Source organism: Morchella importuna (assembly GCF_003444635.1).
Source record: "Morchella importuna strain M04M26 chromosome Unknown Morimp01GS024, whole genome shotgun sequence".
In the NCBI taxonomy this organism is placed as follows: Eukaryota; Fungi; Ascomycota; class Pezizomycetes; order Pezizales; family Morchellaceae; genus Morchella; species Morchella importuna.
In genome coordinates, this window is record NW_025763421.1 from 133904 (window position 1) to 153230 (window position 19327).

The 19327-nt window shown below is 49.4% G+C and overlaps 8 protein-coding genes across 8 annotated transcripts; 5 read left to right on the forward strand and 3 right to left on the reverse strand.

The window, feature by feature from the left end:
• Nucleotides 1–1785: 1785 nt before the first annotated feature.
• LAJ45_07457 (uncharacterized protein) lies at nucleotides 1786–3843 on the reverse strand (the record flags this gene model as incomplete). Its single annotated transcript, XM_046117015.1, has 7 exons — nucleotides 1786–2315; nucleotides 2369–2698; nucleotides 2751–3464; nucleotides 3522–3572; nucleotides 3634–3664; nucleotides 3723–3736; nucleotides 3792–3843. The coding sequence occupies 7 exons, from the start codon at nucleotides 3841–3843 to the stop codon at nucleotides 1786–1788; spliced, it is 1722 nt and encodes a 573-aa protein (XP_045969660.1).
• An 870-nt stretch (nucleotides 3844–4713) lies between these two features.
• On the forward strand, nucleotides 4714–6317 carry LAJ45_07458 (uncharacterized protein; the record flags this gene model as incomplete). The annotated part of the gene is made up of 3 exons (XM_046117016.1): nucleotides 4714–4798; nucleotides 4855–5349; nucleotides 5410–6317. The coding sequence occupies 3 exons, from the start codon at nucleotides 4714–4716 to the stop codon at nucleotides 6315–6317; spliced, it is 1488 nt and encodes a 495-aa protein (XP_045969661.1).
• A 324-nt stretch (nucleotides 6318–6641) lies between these two features.
• LAJ45_07459 (uncharacterized protein) lies at nucleotides 6642–7380 on the reverse strand (the record flags this gene model as incomplete). The annotated part of the gene is made up of 3 exons (XM_046117017.1): nucleotides 6642–6893; nucleotides 6996–7132; nucleotides 7227–7380. 3 exons carry the CDS (start codon nucleotides 7378–7380, stop codon nucleotides 6642–6644), a joined length of 543 nt encoding a protein of 180 aa, XP_045969662.1.
• A 1296-nt stretch (nucleotides 7381–8676) lies between these two features.
• Nucleotides 8677–9644, forward strand: LAJ45_07460 (uncharacterized protein; the record flags this gene model as incomplete). Its single annotated transcript, XM_046117018.1, has 4 exons — nucleotides 8677–8858; nucleotides 8974–9144; nucleotides 9220–9347; nucleotides 9409–9644. 4 exons carry the CDS (start codon nucleotides 8677–8679, stop codon nucleotides 9642–9644), a joined length of 717 nt encoding a protein of 238 aa, XP_045969663.1.
• A 773-nt stretch (nucleotides 9645–10417) lies between these two features.
• Nucleotides 10418–11328, reverse strand: LAJ45_07461 (uncharacterized protein; the record flags this gene model as incomplete). Its single annotated transcript, XM_046117019.1, has 3 exons — nucleotides 10418–10760; nucleotides 10846–11234; nucleotides 11311–11328. The coding sequence occupies 3 exons, from the start codon at nucleotides 11326–11328 to the stop codon at nucleotides 10418–10420; spliced, it is 750 nt and encodes a 249-aa protein (XP_045969664.1).
• Nucleotides 11329–13633: 2305 nt separating this feature from the next.
• LAJ45_07462 (uncharacterized protein) lies at nucleotides 13634–14128 on the forward strand (the record flags this gene model as incomplete). The annotated part of the gene is made up of 2 exons (XM_046117020.1): nucleotides 13634–13653; nucleotides 13717–14128. 2 exons carry the CDS (start codon nucleotides 13634–13636, stop codon nucleotides 14126–14128), a joined length of 432 nt encoding a protein of 143 aa, XP_045969665.1.
• An 86-nt stretch (nucleotides 14129–14214) lies between these two features.
• On the forward strand, nucleotides 14215–14532 carry LAJ45_07463 (uncharacterized protein; the record flags this gene model as incomplete). Its single annotated transcript, XM_046117021.1, has 1 exon — nucleotides 14215–14532. The coding sequence occupies one exon, from the start codon at nucleotides 14215–14217 to the stop codon at nucleotides 14530–14532; it is 318 nt and encodes a 105-aa protein (XP_045969666.1).
• A 3249-nt stretch (nucleotides 14533–17781) lies between these two features.
• Nucleotides 17782–18586, forward strand: LAJ45_07464 (uncharacterized protein; the record flags this gene model as incomplete). The annotated part of the gene is made up of 3 exons (XM_046117022.1): nucleotides 17782–17950; nucleotides 18003–18221; nucleotides 18303–18586. The coding sequence occupies 3 exons, from the start codon at nucleotides 17782–17784 to the stop codon at nucleotides 18584–18586; spliced, it is 672 nt and encodes a 223-aa protein (XP_045969667.1).
• Between the last annotated feature and the right edge of the window lie 741 nt (nucleotides 18587–19327).

Consider the following 19327-nt stretch of genomic DNA (forward strand, 5'->3'; position numbering starts at 1 on the left):
TACCCCGCGGCTTCTTTCCCATTCTCTCAGAACACACACACACACACAAAAAAAAAAAAATGATAAAATGTTAGCCACACCACGTTTCGATCGTGGGACCTCCGGGTTATCAGCCCGGCGCGCTTCCCGAAGCTATGTTCCTATGGTTACAATTCTGAGCTCTCCAGTTTTTGACTGCCGTAAAGTGGGCGGACAGGAAGCCAGGCTAGGCAGGATGACGGGCTTTTAGGCCGCCGCTAGGTCAAGTTGCCAAAAACGCTATATATATATACAAGTGGGTAAATAGGTGACCAGTAGGCTCGTCCCCAACCCGTCTGTTTCCATGCTTCCAGCGGACAGGCCGGCTGGTGCTATATCTTTCCGACTTGGCCATGGGTGAGATCTTTTTTGTATGGGGTATCGGGCTGTCGGTGTGGCTGTTGTGCTCGGTTTGCATATGTACGAAAAAATAAAGTTTTTTTTCTCTCTTTTTTTTACCTTCCGACATCAGAATTAAGGGCTTTTATATCACAAGTCGGCCTTCTATATCACATTGTCGGCCAAGCTAGTCGGGCTCCCACATCACAATCCAGAGCCCGATACCACATCTCAGAGGCCGACGTCTGTCGGGAAGATAATGTTCCAGACCCTACTGCCCAGAGAAGCTTGCTGCGAAGTATGTAGGGGATGGGTACGTACGAGACTAGGTGACCAGCTGTGGGTCATGACGTACATCGTCCGCAATGTAGATTGTCCTAGCAGGGTTAGGTTTTCCCTCCTAGCTCTTCTCATCCCTCGTGCTCCCTTATTACTTCCGGCGCACCAAAAATTTGTGCGGGCGAGTGTAGTCTAGTGGTAGACAGCTCACCCTGCTACACCGAGTGTGTTGAGCCACCATGACCGTCCGGAGGTCGTGGGTTCGACTCCGGGGGTGGGAGTGTTGCTGTGGGAGTATATCCGTGAGGGTATATTCCCACAGCATCACTCTTGTAAAATTTTTGTCTGTTTTGGGGGAGTTTTTGGAGCTTGTTGGGTGGCTGGGTGGGTGGGTACACCCGAGGGCCTTAGTGGGGACGTACTGTGTGTGATATCGATCAGAGCTTACAATCGCAGGTTGAACTATCTTATTTTCTCTCGCCCCATGGTTGGGGCCGAATATAGGGGCTGTTGCTCATCCCCCCACCATCCTCCTTTTGCATATGTACTTCCTCGCAACATACAGCTCTTTGCTTTCATCAACAAGAATACATCGGACCTGCGTAAGTACACTCACCTAGCAGCGCAACCGGAGAGCATTATCGAGCAGCTTAACAGCTTTTACTCTACACTAGTCAATGCTAACTACATGTACTGTTGTGCACACGGTCACTGCGGTTGGGACGGGAATGAGCTTCGTCTCCAGATGTTGGGCAACGAGTCAACCTTCAACGGCGGATAACTTGTGGGGCGGTTGTAGAGGTTTTACTCTGCACAGACTTGGGTTGGAAGTGGTAACTGGGCCTGCTGAGTATCTCCCCTCTACGGCTTTCTGTCGTCGTTCCGTCCCATACTTTGAATTTCAACGACAGAAGAGGTTCTGTCTTAACCACGTTTTTGTGACAGTGCTCGTGAAAGTACATACTAATACTTGCATGCCCATAGAGCATCAGCGTTGATACGAGTATATTCTGATTGAAACCAAAACAAAAAATCTGATTGTATTCCAAACCACAAACTCTCTAAGATTGAAGTACAGGCCATGATGTAAAAGATATCACTGCGGTTTATAGGCTACATGTACCTTCAACCCAAACTACCTCCCACAGTCTAAGCCTCCAAAAGGCGAGCAACCTCCTCGCAAAGCCCCTTCTCACCCAAGCCCGCTCCTCCGCACTTTGACCTGACGATAGCACCCGCCTCGAGAGCCTCCAAGAAGTCTTTTACCTCCCCGTCAAGCGGGACGCAGTAGCACATGAGTGCGAGACTTAGCACGAGGCCCTTGACTACCTCTTTACTGTCCTCCTCCGCTTTGAGGGCTTCGACTACGCTGGCTAGGATATCTACGCTTACTCCGCCGAGGACTTCCTCGTTGTACAGTGAGCGCTGCTTCTGCGCGTATGTGGCCAAGTTGAATACGAGCGAGGAAGCGGCGACACGGCATGGAGTATGGGTGCGATCGAGAAGGGAGGTGGTGATCAAATTTACGAGGTCTGACAAGAGAGCGGGCGAGGTGAGGTGTGCAGCGAATAATGGAGAGCTAAAAAGATTACAGGAGGCTTGAAGAGTGACTAGGCGCAGAGAATAGGGAATATCTTGGGTTTTGGCATAGGACAGCATAGTTTTGATGGTAGTTGTGTCTAAATTTTTCGTTCTGTTAGATCGAGTGATAGGCTGTGAAGAGTATACGTACCCTTTTCCTCAGCAAACCAACCAGAAACTCGCACGTCTGAAAGAACAATACGGAAAAGATCAATAAGAGGGAATAATTTATCCGCGGGAAGTCCTTCGAAGGATTCGCGGAGGAGGGCTGCGACGTTTGAAAGATTTGGAAGATGAGCTTCAATGGCGCCGCTGTTGTTCCGAGTTGCGATAAAGTCGCAGATAGATTGTATAATGGGGGTTTTGCCAGTATCCCCGAGCTTTTCGGTGACTTTGCCGAGGGGGGGGACCTTGGTGAATGTTATCGGCTTCATGGGAGTGCTTAAGGTAATGGGAAGCTTGATATCCGTGTGCGGGTGGGCTGAACCAAGGGTTTAGCTCATTTCTAGAGTAAAATCCGAGAAGATACTTACGAGGATAAGCCATTCTCAAGAGAGTGTCCACACGTTGCTGCAAATCCCTTTCGCTTGCGCCTACCCACTCCTCGACTTTCTCACCCTTTAGGAAGGTCACAAATGTTGGGGTGCTATTAATTTCATATCTCAATGCTGCATCAGGCGCAGCTCCAATATCACACTTGATGAGCTTCGCTCTACTCCCCGCATCGGCGGCCAATTCTTCATAGCGCGGATATATACTTCTACACGGTCCACATGTAGAAGATGTGAAGAATACCACGGCACACGAAGCTTCCGCGGACGATAAAGCCTTCTCCAACGCTGCAAGTGAATTTGCAGTAATAACTTTAGAGGCTCCTGGGCGCTGACCTGCATCTCTTGATGCTTGAGTATAAGCCGCATGTGGGGTTGGCGCAGTTGTAATTGGGCGCATGGCTTGTTCTAACTGCGGCTTTAGCATTTGACCGAAAGGTGTATTTAGTACAGTCTGCGGAAGTGAGACGATGTGGTCGGGAATGCCACGGCCGCAGAGAAATTGTGCAACGTCATTTGTAAAGTTGTTGCAGTTGTGTTGGAAAAGGTCGTAAGCCTCAGGACTGTATATTGGTTTGAGAGAATCGAGGTATTCGAGGAAGATCTCATCGTTGAGAGAAGTTACACCGAGATGAATCTTCTCCATGGGGTTTCCGTGATGAGTCCTCCCGGGAATCGAAAACTGAATTCCCTGGCCTGTATGGGCTTTAGTGGGCTGTTTCATATAGATCATTGGAATGGAGGTTGGCACACCATAATAGTACTCACGACCCCCGAGGACTATGCTGGTGTGGTAAATGGCATCTGAAAAATGGTGATAATTAGCTCCCCCATTAGGATATCCTCTCGTCATAGAAGAACTTACCTATGAAAGTTCCCAGGAGTCCGAGAGAGAACTATGTGCCTGTTAGTACTGCACTAACAGCATTTGAACCGGACAGGCGAAGAACATACCTGTCTAGCCATCCCTAATAACGAGGTCAGCTCTATTATGCGGTGCATCTGAATGTTTGGTGAGCTCACCTTGAGATAGATCATAGACATAGAGCTCAACGGGACGCTCAGTATTTGCCATGGCGTAATGTGTGAATTGTCTAACAGATGTTTGAATAAACTGACAGATGGATGGATGATCGTCGCAGCAAGAACAAAGACAAAGAAGCAGGTGACGATGATGAAGACAAAGATGGAGATGATGATGGTTGAGTTAATTTATTGAGACGAAATACAGTGTTGAATCTACGAGATCGAGAGCTCACATCAAGCTCAGCCCACAAAAGCACATGCGCCCAGAGTGGATTGCATGGGCATCTCTTAAATACGTAGCTTATCGCCACGGATAAGGATAGAAGCTTCCAGACCTTTTTATTTAAATTCCCCTAGCCGTGTGCACTGTAACTGAATATACTCTACCTGCGTGCACATGTTCCTAGGCTAGAGCCTCATGATCCATGTTTGGTCGGTATGGTATGTCATCGGGCCGGGTAACCTTTTAAATGAAAAAATGTTCTACCCCTGCAGCAGCTAGCCTTAGAGCTACGTTGCTATCAAGCTAGGTTTTACATGTTGTTACTCTAGATAGGGGCCCGGGCTTGGGCTAAGAGTACTTTCGTCCCTTTTCTGTTCCCAACCCGTTACTCTCACTTGGTCTGTCCCCTTACAGACCTGCTGTTCGTGTGCTTTCGCCATTTGTCCCTTTGACCCACACTTCCCCGTTCTGCAGAATACTCCCCGACACTCGTTTTTTCTTTCATCGAGCGTTGGCATCCCTTATATATATTCTTCCATGTCTAACGTGAGAAGAAGGCCCTCCCTCTGGTCATACTTCTCCTTCCAACGCCCTCATCAGAGATCCTCCAGCATCTCATCACAGCTTCGTCCGTCGGATCCACACGAAAAACTGGGTCGCCATCAAAGTTCAGGATCTTCCCTAGGATTTCCTGCAATGTCGAGTCGAATGATCAAGACAGTGACCATAGGGGTCGTCTTCTGCCTGGCACTCTTTTTGCTAGCCCCCAGAAGTCTCCCATGTAAGTTCAATCCTCTGATGTCAGCTAGAGGGGCATAGGTGCTGATTTCCTTTAAGCATCCGGTAGTACACACGGAGCAGCAGCAGCAGCGGGAGGAAATGGACAGGTTGCCCTTGATCCCTCATCCGGGACTTCAAAATGCACAAGATCCAGTTCACCAAATAAACCAATTGTACAATATGCTATCATGATCGATGCCGGCTCTACCGGTTCGCGTGTCCACGTCTACCGATTCAACAACTGTGGCGAAACTCCCGAACTCGAAAACGAAGATTTTAAGATGATTCAACCTGGCCTTTCATCGTTCAAGGAGAAGGCAGAAGAGGCTGCGATGAGCTTGGATGTATTGATGGATGTAGCAGTTGCGTCTGTTCCCGAAAAGCTTAGAGGCTGTTCACCAGTTGCTGTCAAGGCTACCGCCGGTCTGCGATTGTTGGGCCCCGAAAAAAGTCAAAAGATTTTGGACGCGGTTAGAACCAGACTTGAAACAAAGTATCCGTTCCCAGTCGTTGCAGGAAGCGGTATCGAAATTATGGAAGGAAAGGATGAAGGTATATCCTCAGAAGTTCAGTTTCGCAAATTGCCAAAGATCAAGTTCTAACAATCCATAGGTGTCTACGCATGGATCACTACCAACTACCTTCTTGGAAAGATTGGCACCATTGAAGATACTCCTACTGCAGCCATTTTTGATCTTGGCGGTGGTTCAACACAGATTGTCTTTGAGCCAACCTTCCCCTCCATTGGAGGTGGCATGCCCGCCCATCTCGCCCCTGGCGACCACAAATATGAACTCAAGTTTGGCGGTCGTCACTTTGACCTTTACCAGCATTCTCATCTCGGTTACGGGCTTATGGAGGCCCGCAAAGCAATTCACCAGTTTGTTGCGCAGGCAAAGATTGCTGAACTTGGCCAGGCATGGAACGAAAAGCCTATTGTAAACCCTTGCATTATCCCTGGAATGATCCGCGAAGTCGAGATTGAAATGAAGGACACCAAGGAGATTGTCAAGGTGAACATGACTGGCCCTGCTGAGCCATCCATGACACAATGCCGTTTCCTCGCAGAGCAAATTCTCAAGAAAGATGAGAAATGCTCGCTCACCCCATGCTCGTTCAATGGTATCCATCAGCCACCTCTAGAGCGCACATTCGCCAAAGAGGATATCTATATCTTTTCTTACTTCTATGATCGCGCTCGTCCTCTTGGTCTCCCGGATTCGTTCACACTCAAGGAAATGCGCGAGACTACCGCTAAAGTGTGCGCTGGCGAGAAGGCATGGGACGTATTCAACTCTATCCCCGACGCCATGGAAGAACTTAGGGACAGGCCTGAATACTGTCTCGACTTGAGTTTCATGCTTGCGCTCCTGCACACTGGATACGAAATGCCTTTGGACCGCGAAGTCAAGATCGCGAAGAAGATCAAGGGCAACGAACTTGGGTGGTGTCTGGGTGCCAGTTTGCCATTGCTTGACCAGGGTTCTGGTGGATGGCAGTGCAGAGTTAAGGAGGTTTAGATGTTTGTGACTATGTAGACTGCTTTTTGTAATGGGTCCATTAATTCTTTCTGGTTTCTGGTAATCTTCTTTTTTCTGGATGTAGGGTTTTTGGGACGGTGGGGGTTTGTGGGCTGGGTACAGGTGTTAGACTGATGAGATTATGTGCGTGTGGGCGATATCACGTTGAAAAGCATTTATATATAGCTTATATCCAAGAACCAACGTTAAAAAGTAATGTAGATACGTTTTAAAACTGTTTAAGAGAGAAGAAAAGGAAAACCTATACCCCAGACTAATATACCTAAAAATGATTTACAAATAAATTGAAGAGTTCTCTACCTTCTATCTTTTCTCCAATGGATCAATGTCCATATCATCATCGTCCCTCTTGACACTCGGCGCCTGATCCTCCACCTCTTGTATCCCTGGCTTTCCGCGAGCGGGACGCTGCAGCAGCTTCCCGAGGATATCCTTCTCTTCCGCTTTTGCCCCCGCGTCGCTATCCTTCTCCTTCTCCTCCTCCTCCTCGGACTCTGACTCGGACTCGTCGGGGTTGTTTGGATCTATTTGCTTGAGGACGCCGAGGCCGAGATTCTACAGGAGCGCATCTGGACGTTAGTATCCATGCGTGAGCTTTTTCCGCCAGGTCCACCACCACCGTAACCCGAAGCGCATCGCAATACTTATGTAACTCACCATTTCAATGTAAGCCTCCTCCTTCTCGCTCACATTCTCAATGTTCCTCTGCGCGATTGTTCCAGCGGCGATCTCGCCTTCCAGGTCCCGGTTCGCTGCAGAGATGGCGGGCAGAAACGCATTGAGGCGGGAAAGCACTGTCACCGGCGCCCGTCAGGTCAGGTCAGGTCAGCACGTGCGGCACCGTAGAGTAGTGGGGGACTGGGAGGCGAGGGGGGGGGGGGTACATACAATCTGACGAGGGTGGCATGGGTGCTATTTTGGGCTTGTTCTGCGGCGCCGTGGCGGGGGTCGTGGAGACGGTGAATTGGGGTTCTTCAGAGTCGCCATTGGATTCTGGGTGGAGGAAGATGGCGGGGAGAGTTTCTGAGTCTTTGCGTGGCATTTTGGAGTGTGTTTTTTTCTCCAGGTGAGTTGAGGTTTTGGGGTTTTGGGTGAGTTGGGGGAAAAAGTTCTTAGGGGAGTTTTTTTGGCCTCAGCTAGAGTAGTAGTACAACTGCTAGTACTAGTGTTCGGAGCCTAAATGGTGTTATTTTAAGAACTGTTCTGCGCTGCACTGCGCATGGCGAGCATCTCTATGTACCCCGGTGCTCCACTATGCAGCAAGCGGCATCCTACGTAGATGACTTTATATTGATTATAAGCTGGGGTGCCGCAAAGTGAGAGGAAACATCCATATGTTTCATTTCTAGAGTAAAGCACTTTCCTGTAGCCTCAAAACAAAGCCCAACCAGCCCACTCACTCAGAGCACCAAGGGCAAGACGAGTGATCAGATCTCCGAGCCCTCAGTTCCTCCGATCCCGGCCCGATCCACACAGCTTTCGGGGCCTCACCCAACCCGGATCTCGGCAAAATTAGGCAGCTAGCCTTCCCGAAGGATTGGCCCCCCAGAGCCAGGTTCTCCGCACATCAAACGGCCAATTCGTCAAGTTGAAACCGGGGAAGTGAGAGATTGAAGAGATCTCCACTGTGGTACGCGTCTCGCTGCGTTCTCTTCCCCAAGCGCTCTCTCCCTCATCAAGCACCACCACTACCGTCTATCATCATCACCCAACCCAGGGGTTGGATGCCGTTAGCAAATAGATATTCTAGATGATGCTCACTGTACTGTGGCCCTGGGCATGTGAAACGAAAAAAAGGGCTGTTCTGTTGTTGTCACACGCCCCGTTCCGTCCCCCCGCCGTCCAGGCGTGCCCCTCACTAGCACTAACTAATCCCCAACCGCCGATCGGTGGGACCATGGCGAAGTGAAGAGAAGGGAAGGGAATGGCCAGGGTGTACTGGTTTGCTTCCTGACTGACTGAAGGCCAAATATATACTCTGCTGTCTTCCCCCCCGTTCTCTGACATCTCTTCCCTTCTGTCACTGTCCAGCTCTATTCTATTGCTTCCTTGCTTGCTTTCTCTTCTCTTCTCTGCGTCCCCAGGCCCGGCCCATCAATATAATAGCTATATATTTTCTACAGCTACTCCTAGAGATACCTTAAATAATATATTTTAATCTATTGCCTACTTCCTATTGCTATTACCTACATACCTACCTTCCTTACGACAGCAAAGTCAGCTCAGTCGTCTTTTTCTTTGTTGCAGCCCAATTCCTAGATCTCTTGTTTCGACCACCCAATCCCATTCTCCCTCGACAGATCTTTCCAAAAAGAAACAACATCACACCACCACCACCATGGCTACCACAACAGCAGCATCCCCTCCTCCGTCGTCGGAAGCTCCAGCACTCCAGGTGAATGGCAGCACGCCCACGACCACCAGCGTCAGCGGCGAGAAGCGTGCAGAGCTGCGTATGACCATGCTGAAGAAGCTACGGCCCTACCCGCTACGACACGAGTGGGTCTTCTGGCACGACAGGTCGGTTGAACCACCCAAGTACATATACACAATCCTCCCTCCCTGCATTATGCCGTCGTAGAAGTCGGAGTATGTGTGAGGAAAGCAATATCTAACACTTTATCTGTGAACACAGACACACGGCAAACCCTAACCCGACAGAGCAGGACTGGGAAGACCAACTGAAGGAGATCGCGCAGATCAGCACCGTGCAGAGCTTCTGGCAGGTGTATAACAACACGCCGTTCTCGACGCTGCCGCTGCGCGACTCGCTGCACCTTTTCAAGAAGAATGTGAAGCCCATCTGGTAAGCCTCAACCCCACGCTCCCACTCTATGATGTGTGATAATGGGATTGACGCTTACACAACTTCACTCTCCAGGGAGGACCCACGAAATATGACGGGCGGAGCGTGGACCTTCCGTGTGCCAAAGGCGAACTCGCAGGAGTTCTGGAAGGAGGTACTTATGATGGCCATTGGTGAGATATTGCAAGAGGTTGTGGAGCGTGGTGAGTACATTGTGTTTTTTTCTGCGGTGGTTGGGATGATAGTGGCTAATGTGGTGTGAAGGTGACGATATCTGTGGTGTGTCGATCAGTGTTCGTTTCAACTCGCATCTGATCATGATTTGGAATCGTGACGGGAGCAACCAGAAGAGTATTGATGCAATCTTGGCAAGGGCTCTGGAATCACTGCCCGAGGATCTGAAGCCAGCGCAGCAAAACTACTACTACAAGAAGCACTCGGCGCACAAGTCGTTCAAGAGCGGTGAGGAGGGCGCAAAGGCGGAAACCGAGGCTTCATAGGAGCAAATGGACTTTTGAAAGAGTTTCTTTTTTTTAGTAAATGGGCCGTTTGGGTATGGTACCTAGACTATCAGAACTGCTATTTATTGAACAATTGGATTTATTTGTGGTAACAAATTAGTCAGCGAGGGGTACTTTTTCTTTTCTTTGGATTTTTTTTCTATTTATCTTGTGCATGGGTCGTCTTATTATTCGGTCACCCCATCGGAATACCAGAGGAGTTTTAAAAGGGAATTTACATCAATCTTTTTTAAACAATACCAAAAAAGATACAATTTACATATTGCCGCTATGCCAATCAAGACGGGCGAGTGATAATTCATGAAAACAAATAACTTTGAAAGACATTCCAAAGGAAAGGCTGCCTAAAAAAAAAAAAAAAATGAACCGATGAAAAGACGACCTAATATACTCGCGCGTTAATAAAATGGTCGGATATCGCTGCAACCAAATGCTTACTAAATTTTCCGACCTTTTAATTAACGACTGAGTAAGCTGTTTAAAAAAGACTCAAAGACAGTTCAAAAAAGGACGCTCTAAAGAAAGAAAAGCCGATTCAATTTCAGTACCAATTACAACGACACTGCAGACAAAACCCTATCTACCCAATTACCTTGAATATAACTTTTACAATCAAAAATCATACTAGGGATCTTTAAAAAAAACATATTGTTAGCTTTGTGCGCAACAAGCAAATATCTTAGGCGTCAATTACAGAGAGGCTTACCTAAAACTCTATCAACATGTACTATTTGCATGGACGTTACTCGCACTCAGGCCGGCAAAACAACATCGGGAACCTTGATAGTAGGTGTAGTAGAAAACGTAGTGCATGGACCGATCCCAGTTGCATCGTTGCCATTGACACAGAAATTGTTGTTAGGCTTGTGCTGCGGTGTCCCGGCGGGGGTAGGAGCATAAGAGGTGTCCGTCAACAATGGAGCGTACAGATCGGTGCCAGTTAGGGCCTGGGCAGCGATCGTGGAGTCGACCAGAACAAAGATCTGGGTCCCAAGAGTCAAAGTTCCGGTAGCGGTAATGGCGTCTTGGTCGAGGGATCCGGAAAGAGCGTGTGCATTGGCTGTGTTGGCTGCCAAAACCATACTGGTCATAGATCTTAGATGTAGGAGACTGGGTTAGTATGATCAGTTGGTATTTTTTTATCAGGATTGTGGATAGATGGATAAAATGGAATACTTACTCAGTGTCTTGAGTGGTGTAGTGCCCGCCGAAACCAATACCGCCATGAAAGGGGAGAATGGTCATGGTTACCATATTGATATCTTCAGGAATACCGTCCATAATATCGGTGGGATATGGCTCGGCATCGTTAATGGGTCGCACAAGTATAGAGTATGCGGCGGCAAATGTGACGACGCACAATACGATCATGATTCCGGACGCGAAACCATATATTTTGGCTTTATCGCTGAACTGTGAGCCGATATTGCCGGCCCTCGGCATTTGCTGATCAGTCGTGCTGGCTGAGAGCACAGTAGTTAGGATGGGGCTGGGCTGAGAGGTCGCAGCGTGGCCATTTGTAGGCAGTATGGGCTTTGGAGCACGGAACTGCTCGAAATTAAACTTGGACTAATGGTTATGTGTTAGCATTTTTTTTTTATTTCTTCTTTTCTTCCATCTTGGTGTGGGTGTAAGAGATACGTACAAACCAACCCAAATTCATCTTTATATCTGTCTGGTGTTGATGAGGGCTGCTTATTTGATGGCGAAGAGAGTGTTGTGGAGAAAGGGAAATGGAGAAAGCGAAGAAGAGAGGCAGGAAGAGAGAGATAAATAGTGTGTGAGGTGTCGCGAAAAAAAAAAAAATTTTTGCAAAAAGCGGGCTTGTCTCGGCGAGAGGGAGGTGCGGCCAGGCGGCGATCGTTGCACGAGCGGGCTTGCTTGGGGGTTGAAACTTTTCATGCATGGCAACGGCTCCTTGCATTGAAATTTTTCTTTGGGGGGACTGGAGGGGTTGGGAGTGCTCTGAAGGGCCTGAAGGGTTTTTTGTTTATTGGGGGGGTTTTCTTTTTTTTTTGGGGGGGGTCTATCTGGAGTTCATTTGGCTTGATTCTGTGGTGGTGGGTTTGCTTGAAGTGTCGATTCTGACCGTGATTTGCAACCAATTGAGACATGCTGTCTTATACGGGGTGGAGTTCTTGTCTGGGAGATAAGCTTCTTCTTCTTCTTCTTCTTCTTTCAAGCAAAAAAGAACTGCGGGGCTGCATTGCTTGCAGTTTTAACCTCGAAACATCGCGAGGTGGTCGAGCAGCCAGGCAGCCGTAGGTTCCCCACCCATCGTCGTCACACAAACTGATTTACTCTATTTTTTAGTTCAAATTACCAGGAAAATATAACTATAAGTGAATCAACTAAATTATAAAGCTGAGAACCCTTTATACTTGGCATTATAATGCTGGTTTAATTCTTAAAATCCCTCAATACTATGGTAGTAATTTCATCCCGTTTTTTCGTAGTGTATATAGATAACAGAGACGGATCTAGAACTGTCAATTATAATATAAAGAACGGATACGTGTTGTAAAATATATAGCTGTAGGGTTTGTTTAGTTCACGGTGTAAACCCCCAATATAGTAGGGATAAAAGCTAGTTTATTGAGATACAGCAATAATTATTGTGAGGGACATTTAACTTTTATTAATTTGAACTATATCAATACGGTGTTCAGATAGCTCACACAAACACTTTGTTTCTCCCTAAGCCTCCATTTGCGTTCTGTTGTTTTTACAGCCTCTGCTACCTGTTATTAGCACTGTGTACGTGTCAAGACAACGAGTTTAGTTGTCTTGATGATACCTGTTCATCACGACTTTGTTAACTATAAAACGTGCCTGTTCCTTCTTCTCTCGTTTCTTCTTGAATCTAATCACACAAACTCGATCCTTTTCAGTCTCTCATAAATCCGTGACCTATTAAAAATTTTCAACACACCTTTTGCCTCAGCTCCTCGATCCTTCATAGTCCCAAGCGAGTTATATATAATTATTCGAGGGCTTCAAGTTACCTGCAGTCTTTCTTGTCTTTGAGACAAGTTGTTTTCTGACTGTGACTCAAAGAGGGACTCCATATCCGTTTCTTCCTTTTTGCTAATTTGTCAGCTCACATACCCAGTAACTAGGTTCTATTCGTCTATTTTTTTATGCTCCAATATCACTTCCGATGAAACTAAACGTCTACAGATTCTGCAGTAGCTTCCTCGAATCGACCTATCACTCAATCCACAGTACTTCAAACCTTGTTCGTGGCATGTGTCCATATGATGGTCTGCAGACGGTAAAAATCACTCCATCATGGTGATATAATCATGTCTTGGTCGTTGACTAGAATGCAATTTAGAATCATAATATATCACTCGGAAGTCACGAGGCTTGGCAGGAAGCATAAATAGCATCGATATGGATCGAGACCTCAGGTTCCACAGGAAAGCATCCGCAGGCAGCCTCGTCGAGTCTCCAGCCCATGGATATATATAGATCGAATCTGAAACAGTAAGTGTAAGCCGGATATCTACTAGGCATAATTACAAAGGTTGAATACTAAGGTGCACAGCAGTGCCAAGATGAATTTCAAGGCTGAGAATAATAGCACCTGTCTGTCATGGAAGTGGGGGCCACATCCGTTTTATGGTACCGAGCTGGCATACTCTGGTCGAACCTGCAAGGGATTGATTCAGGCGAGGACGGGATGCATGGGGAAATCAATTAGGCTTCCTACTTGCGAAGAGATCGCATTAGTCTCTCATGCATGATGTCAGCCCCAGTATGTGGGTAGAGTAGCTTTGGGCAGAAGTTTTCAGACGTGCGCCGGCGCTGTCTACAACCCGCAGCCTGCATGGTCAATGTGTCAATCAAGTCTTCCCTCTCCCACTCACCTCATCTCACACCCCCACAACCACCACGACCTTTCCACAACCAAAAAAACCATCATAGCATCACAACAACAACAATAACCACCACCCCATCTTATCATGGCGTCCGAACCACCGAGGTATCTATTCTTGAATTCCCCAACCCCTCACTCCTTAGCACACCACCAGCTAACTAAATCAAGCAACCTCAGCAACAACCCCACCATCCTCTCCTCACCCTTAATCGCCGTCACCGCTGCCAACGGCACCGCCCACTTCTCCGTCCACAGTGCCACCCTCCTCGCCCACTCCCCACCACTAAACTGTGCCCTCACCGGCCCGTGGAAAGAGTCAACCACCCAACAAATCGACCTCCCTGACTGGGACGGCCCCACCGTTGCCCGCTTCCTCCAGTACCTCTACATTGCCACCTACTCCTCCGAGCCGCACACCCTCCTCCCTCACGCCCAGCTCTACGCCCTCGCCGACTACAAAGACGTCCCCGGCCTCCGCCAGCTCACGCTCACCCGCCTCGCGCAGGCACTCGATGCCCCCACTGGCGCACCCCCAACAACGACGATGCTGCCACCGCAACCACCGACGCAGTCGACCTGATCGACTACGTCTACGCACACACCCGCAGCGGCGACACCATCCGCACCGTCGTGTGCCGCTTTGCCGTCAAGCAGCTAGAGTGCCTCATGGCCTGCGAGGACATGGAGGCCCTGCTGTCCAAGGGCGGGGACTTCACGATCGAGCTGCTGAGGATGGCTGCCGTCGTTGCGAAGGAGGAGCTGGCGGCCGCTACCACTGCTGCCACCACTGCTGCGGCGACAGTTAATGCGCAGAGAGCTGCTGGGAGATCGGTGGGCCAGGCGAATGTGGATGCGGAGAGGATACGCCTGCTGGAGGCGAGGGTGCAGGTGTTGGAAGCGAGAGCTGCTGCAGCCGTGATGTCCCCGGCCGCGGCGCAGAGGGCGGCAGCGGACAGGATGAGCAATGTTAGGAGGAGGCTGTGAGTTTGGAATATCTCAATTGGAGCTCTTCTTCGCTGGCCTAGCTAGCTAGCTAGAGCGCATCTCATGCAAGCTCAACCGTAAAGTTGCACTGTCGCTAATCTTAACCCGTATCTCGATATACCACACTCAGTCAGTAAACGAAAGAGAAAAAAAATTAATTATCCAAACTTTCAGTCCCAGATGACGCTATAATAACAGTAGCATTAAATTTTCTGTAAATATTCACATTCCAGATCCTACGTGGATGAGTTAAGAATAACAGACCCCCATTTATGAAACCCGCGTACTTGCTTCATAGGATATCACTCGAGCCAATATTCTAACCCTATATGCATAACCTGGGTTCCCCACGGCCCTGCAAGAAGATCAAGGGTTCTCGGGAGTCAAGTGGTGCAGGGAAATGCGAGACTATTTGCCCGTGGGTGTTTGGGGGCTGTAAATAATACCGGGCGTGCTTGGAGGAACTGGCTTGGCCCTGTTGATTTATTGTTCCTACCTGAACTGTAAGGATACCTCCTTGCGGATACATAGCTTCTGATACCATGAAGAACGCACTGTGGAAGATTACTACATGTAGCTAGAGAATGATTTATGCATCTGTCTTTATAGTTTATTTTGTTTATATATGTACTTTACGGTCGTGGGACACCTGTAGAAGCTTGGAACCCCCGTCTCTGATGCTTGCGTTGTTTATACATGGGTGGTATCGTAGGATCCTCGTGGACCACAGTGGTAGCAATTGAGAAGTCGATATTAGAAACACTTTACGGGGAAGCAGTTATATGCATCCACAAAGCCTTGATAGCAGGTACATACATGTAGCTACTACGTATATATACATTAATCAATACATTGATCTCCCCTAGTCTCGTTGCTAGCTACATATATGTAACGAGATTACATACCTAGCTTATGATCCCAGAGTCCTCTTCCCACAAACCACAAACCCTCCGCATCGAGCCGGCTAGTTGTTTCTTTTATCTTGATAAATACATGTAGTGATAACGCTGGTTTTTACCACATATATCAGGAACTACATAGTGTCTAGGAGTAGCTGGTTGGTCGTGGGGCTTGGCGTGTATCCCCGGCCGGGGAAGGGGGGAACTCGGGCTCTGTGTTTGGAATTGAGACGAGGCATGCATATACTTATCTCTGATCACCGCAGGGCGTAATTGTGTGTGGATACACTTTCAAGTACATAATACCTCTCTAGATGGAGCTTCATACAGCTTCATCTCTAGATCTGGCGGGGGGTGTCGGATCTTAAGTAACGATAGAGTCGTACCGTGGGCGTCTAAGCTTTGGGCGTAGAACGGGGGGAATTGGTTGGATATAAATTATAAAGCAAACTTGTAGTGATTGGATTGTCTAGTACTAGATACGTAGTAGCTAAGGGGAGTCGGGAGTCTAGAGTTAGATATGTAGGCCTAGGCATACAGATTATAATTATTATAATTTACCGTATGCTGGTACTAGTAGTTCGCTATGCCATGAATCACCCGCGTGACGGATACACTATATGCATACATGTACATACATGTAGCCAGATGGCAGCTATTTTCGGGCGGCGCAATTGCTCGCACACATGCTGGGTTCACACTGCGTCATGCAGTATCACTCGCTACCATTACGCAACAGTGAGAGCCGTAGCTCAGAGACAGTGCAATTGCGCAAGGAACGAAAGAAAGCTTATAATATCGCGTATCAGACAAGGACAAGGATAATGATACCTCCGAAGCTAGTTTTACGTATTATCGCGCCTTGCCCTGTCCTGTCTTGTGGTGGTTGTAGTGGTTGTAGCGGCCATGCAGATCACTCCCCAAAAGACAGACCCCTCCCTCCCTCCAAATCCCTGGTAGAGCAGGACAAACGATTAAATCCTCCGAGCCAACCCTACATACCAGTGCAACCATGTAACCATGTACCACTCCAAAAGCATGGCCGGACCTGGTGATGGCAAATACGCCTTGGCAGAATGGGCCACTTGACAGCACTTGGTCCCAGCCCAGAGTTAAAGAGGAACCGGGTTGAGCGTTCGATTTCGCAGACACGGGTATGGATGGCGTTATGGGCTCATGGGTGGTAATGGTAACCACACAGAAGGGGGGTGGTGACGGCATCGTTGTTTATATTCGCCGTGGGTATGCGCTTATCCGTCGTTCTCCACCGACATACAGACTGACCTCGAGCTTTGGATGCGTTTGGATTTGTTGGGGTATGTAGGTCCTCGGGCTTGTGGGGTGTGGGAATGGGGATGGGACACGCGAGGTTTGAATTGCGAACTCAGGTAGAGTAGAGTACTCTACTCTGGGTGCAGTGGATAAGCGAATTCAATGATATCTCTTGTATGTAGACTCCAGAGGAAGGAATGTATGGAGATAATCAATGCAGGACAGAGCAGAGCAGAACAGAGCCGCGGCGGCTAATCGGAGGCTCACAGCAGCTTACCGCAACCGCATGTAGGTACTTATCTCCACGATCCAACACACCTCCACTCAAAACTCAATGCCTGCCAGGGCCCCGTAATCAGATAACTACCCTCCTCCCCTGCCACGTACCAGCCCGATAGGAGAGGATGGAAGCTTTCAGATAGGAGGATAAGTTAAAGTAGCACACACATACACCCACCGCGGCCGTTTCTAGCCGACTAGGGAAATATTAATAATTCAACCCTCCCAACAACAGCGAGAGTTGTGTTGGGCCGGGGGGTCATGTGCGTATTGTAGATAGCTGGGCCGGGGGGGGAATTGTAGAATGTCGAAGCGCACCCACCGACCTCACGATCCTCCTGTCCTATGAGGCTGAGAAGCGAGAGTCGGACTCGACTCGTCTCGCCCCCTTACGTAGCTAGCACGTCTTACTCTGGTCCTCCTCCCCGGCCCCCCCCCGGCCCCTGCGTAGAGGATGAGAGAGCACGAGTGGATGATTAGTGGACCTGCCCCGATCGATAAGGAGCTGATGCGATGTGATGGAAGGGAAGAGGGCGTATATTTAGTATTGGAGAGCTGGGTTCACGATAACGGGCCGGTGGTCGTGGTGGTGGTGCTCGCCCATACATATAAAGGCTTAGGGCGCTCGACCAGGTTTTCCCTTCCTTGTAACATAGACCTTTAATTTTTTTTCTCCATTCCATTCCATTTCTCGCCCACCACCACACTACACATATCAACTTCGACGCAATTTTCTACTCGTTTTTAATTCTTCTATAAACCTCTACTTCTTCTACTTAATTACAAACAACAACCCATAATGTCCTACAAACACACCACCTCAGCAGCCCGTACGCTCCTCCGCACCACCACCACCGCCGCCAGCGGCGCCCAGCGTCTGCATGCCACCCCCGACGCCGTCAGGACCTACTCCGGCACCAAGCTGACGGGCACCGAAGCCGTCAGCATCGCCACGGGCAGCAACGCCTGTATGCTTCCCCCTCCTCCCATCCCTCTCCCGCATCCACTGACGAAAAGCAGTCACCTTCCCCCCTCTCGCCGCCCGCGTAGCAAGTCTCGAAGCCGCCCACGACTTCCACGTCGCCACCAGCAACGCCGAGCTCTCCCGCTCGCTGCGCCGCCCCGCCAATACCCGTGCCCCGGCCCCCAGAGCCGACGGGATGGACCTCTTCCCGCGCGACCTCGAGAGCAGCATCCTCAAGAACCTTGCGCGCGCGGGACACCACGAGACTTTCGACAGTAACCCCCCCCCCCCCCCTCTCTCCTACCTCCCCCCGTCACCCTGCGAATTGAGTGTCCGTTGCTAACAAACATGCATAGATGTGCGCAGGAAGTACTTCCGCGACGCCAAGCGCCGCCTGGAGAACGCTAAGATGCTGCATCCGGGCCAGGCCTACCACTGGGCCGGGGGGCGCATTATTGCGCTGCTGCTGAGGGAGGGGGCGGTGCCGGAGGAGGTGTATTTTGGCGCGGTGGGGAGGGAGGTGGGCATGAGGATGCTGGGGGCCGGGGTGTTTGAGCTGGACTTGGACTCGAGGGAGATTTCGTTCATGTCGGTGGTGATGAGGGAGTTTTGTAGGAGTGAGAGGGCGCTGTGGGCGTAGTGGGTTTTAGGGAAGAGAGGGAGGGGAGGGGAGGAGGGGAGGAGGGGATATGGGGGGTGTATAGTAATTGTAATTGTAGCGGTGGTTAACTTTCTTTCTGTGTGGTGGTGTAATGGGAATGCATATGGGAATTGGGGGGTTAATTGGGTTGAATTCGAATTGATCATATAATATCACTCGTGCTCCAGAGCTGCTCATGTGACACGGTACCTACATGTACATACATCATATAAGTAGCCTCCGAGCAGACTCGTAGAGTAACCCACCGCCCATGTAACCTGTAACCTGTAACCTGTGTGTATGTATGTAGCATTGTTGGGGGTGGATTTCCCAGACACTGCAGCCAGCAAGCACTCCATACATACGTACCTGCCTCTGCCTGCCTCTGCCTGCCTGCTACATCGATTTAATTCCGAACTTGAGATGGCGCGGAAGTATATCGCATGATCGGCCCGAGAATTCATGTCCGGACCAGCTACCTAGCCAGCCCAGCAATAACGTTGCCCCTTTCCAGATGCGCTGGGTGGAGGCGTTGGGAGTTGCTCTGATCAGGGCCGGCCCGTAGAGGATGGAAGGAGAAGAGAAGGGAAGGGAAAACTGACATCGTGAGCAGGAACACGTGGCGCGTGCGCTGCAGGTGAGTGAGTAGACGTGGACTAGCGGTGCCGACTAAGGAAAGCTTGGTGGCTACGGTGGGTTAGCGGGGAAGAGAGAGCGAGCGAGAGTGAGAGGTCGGGGGTG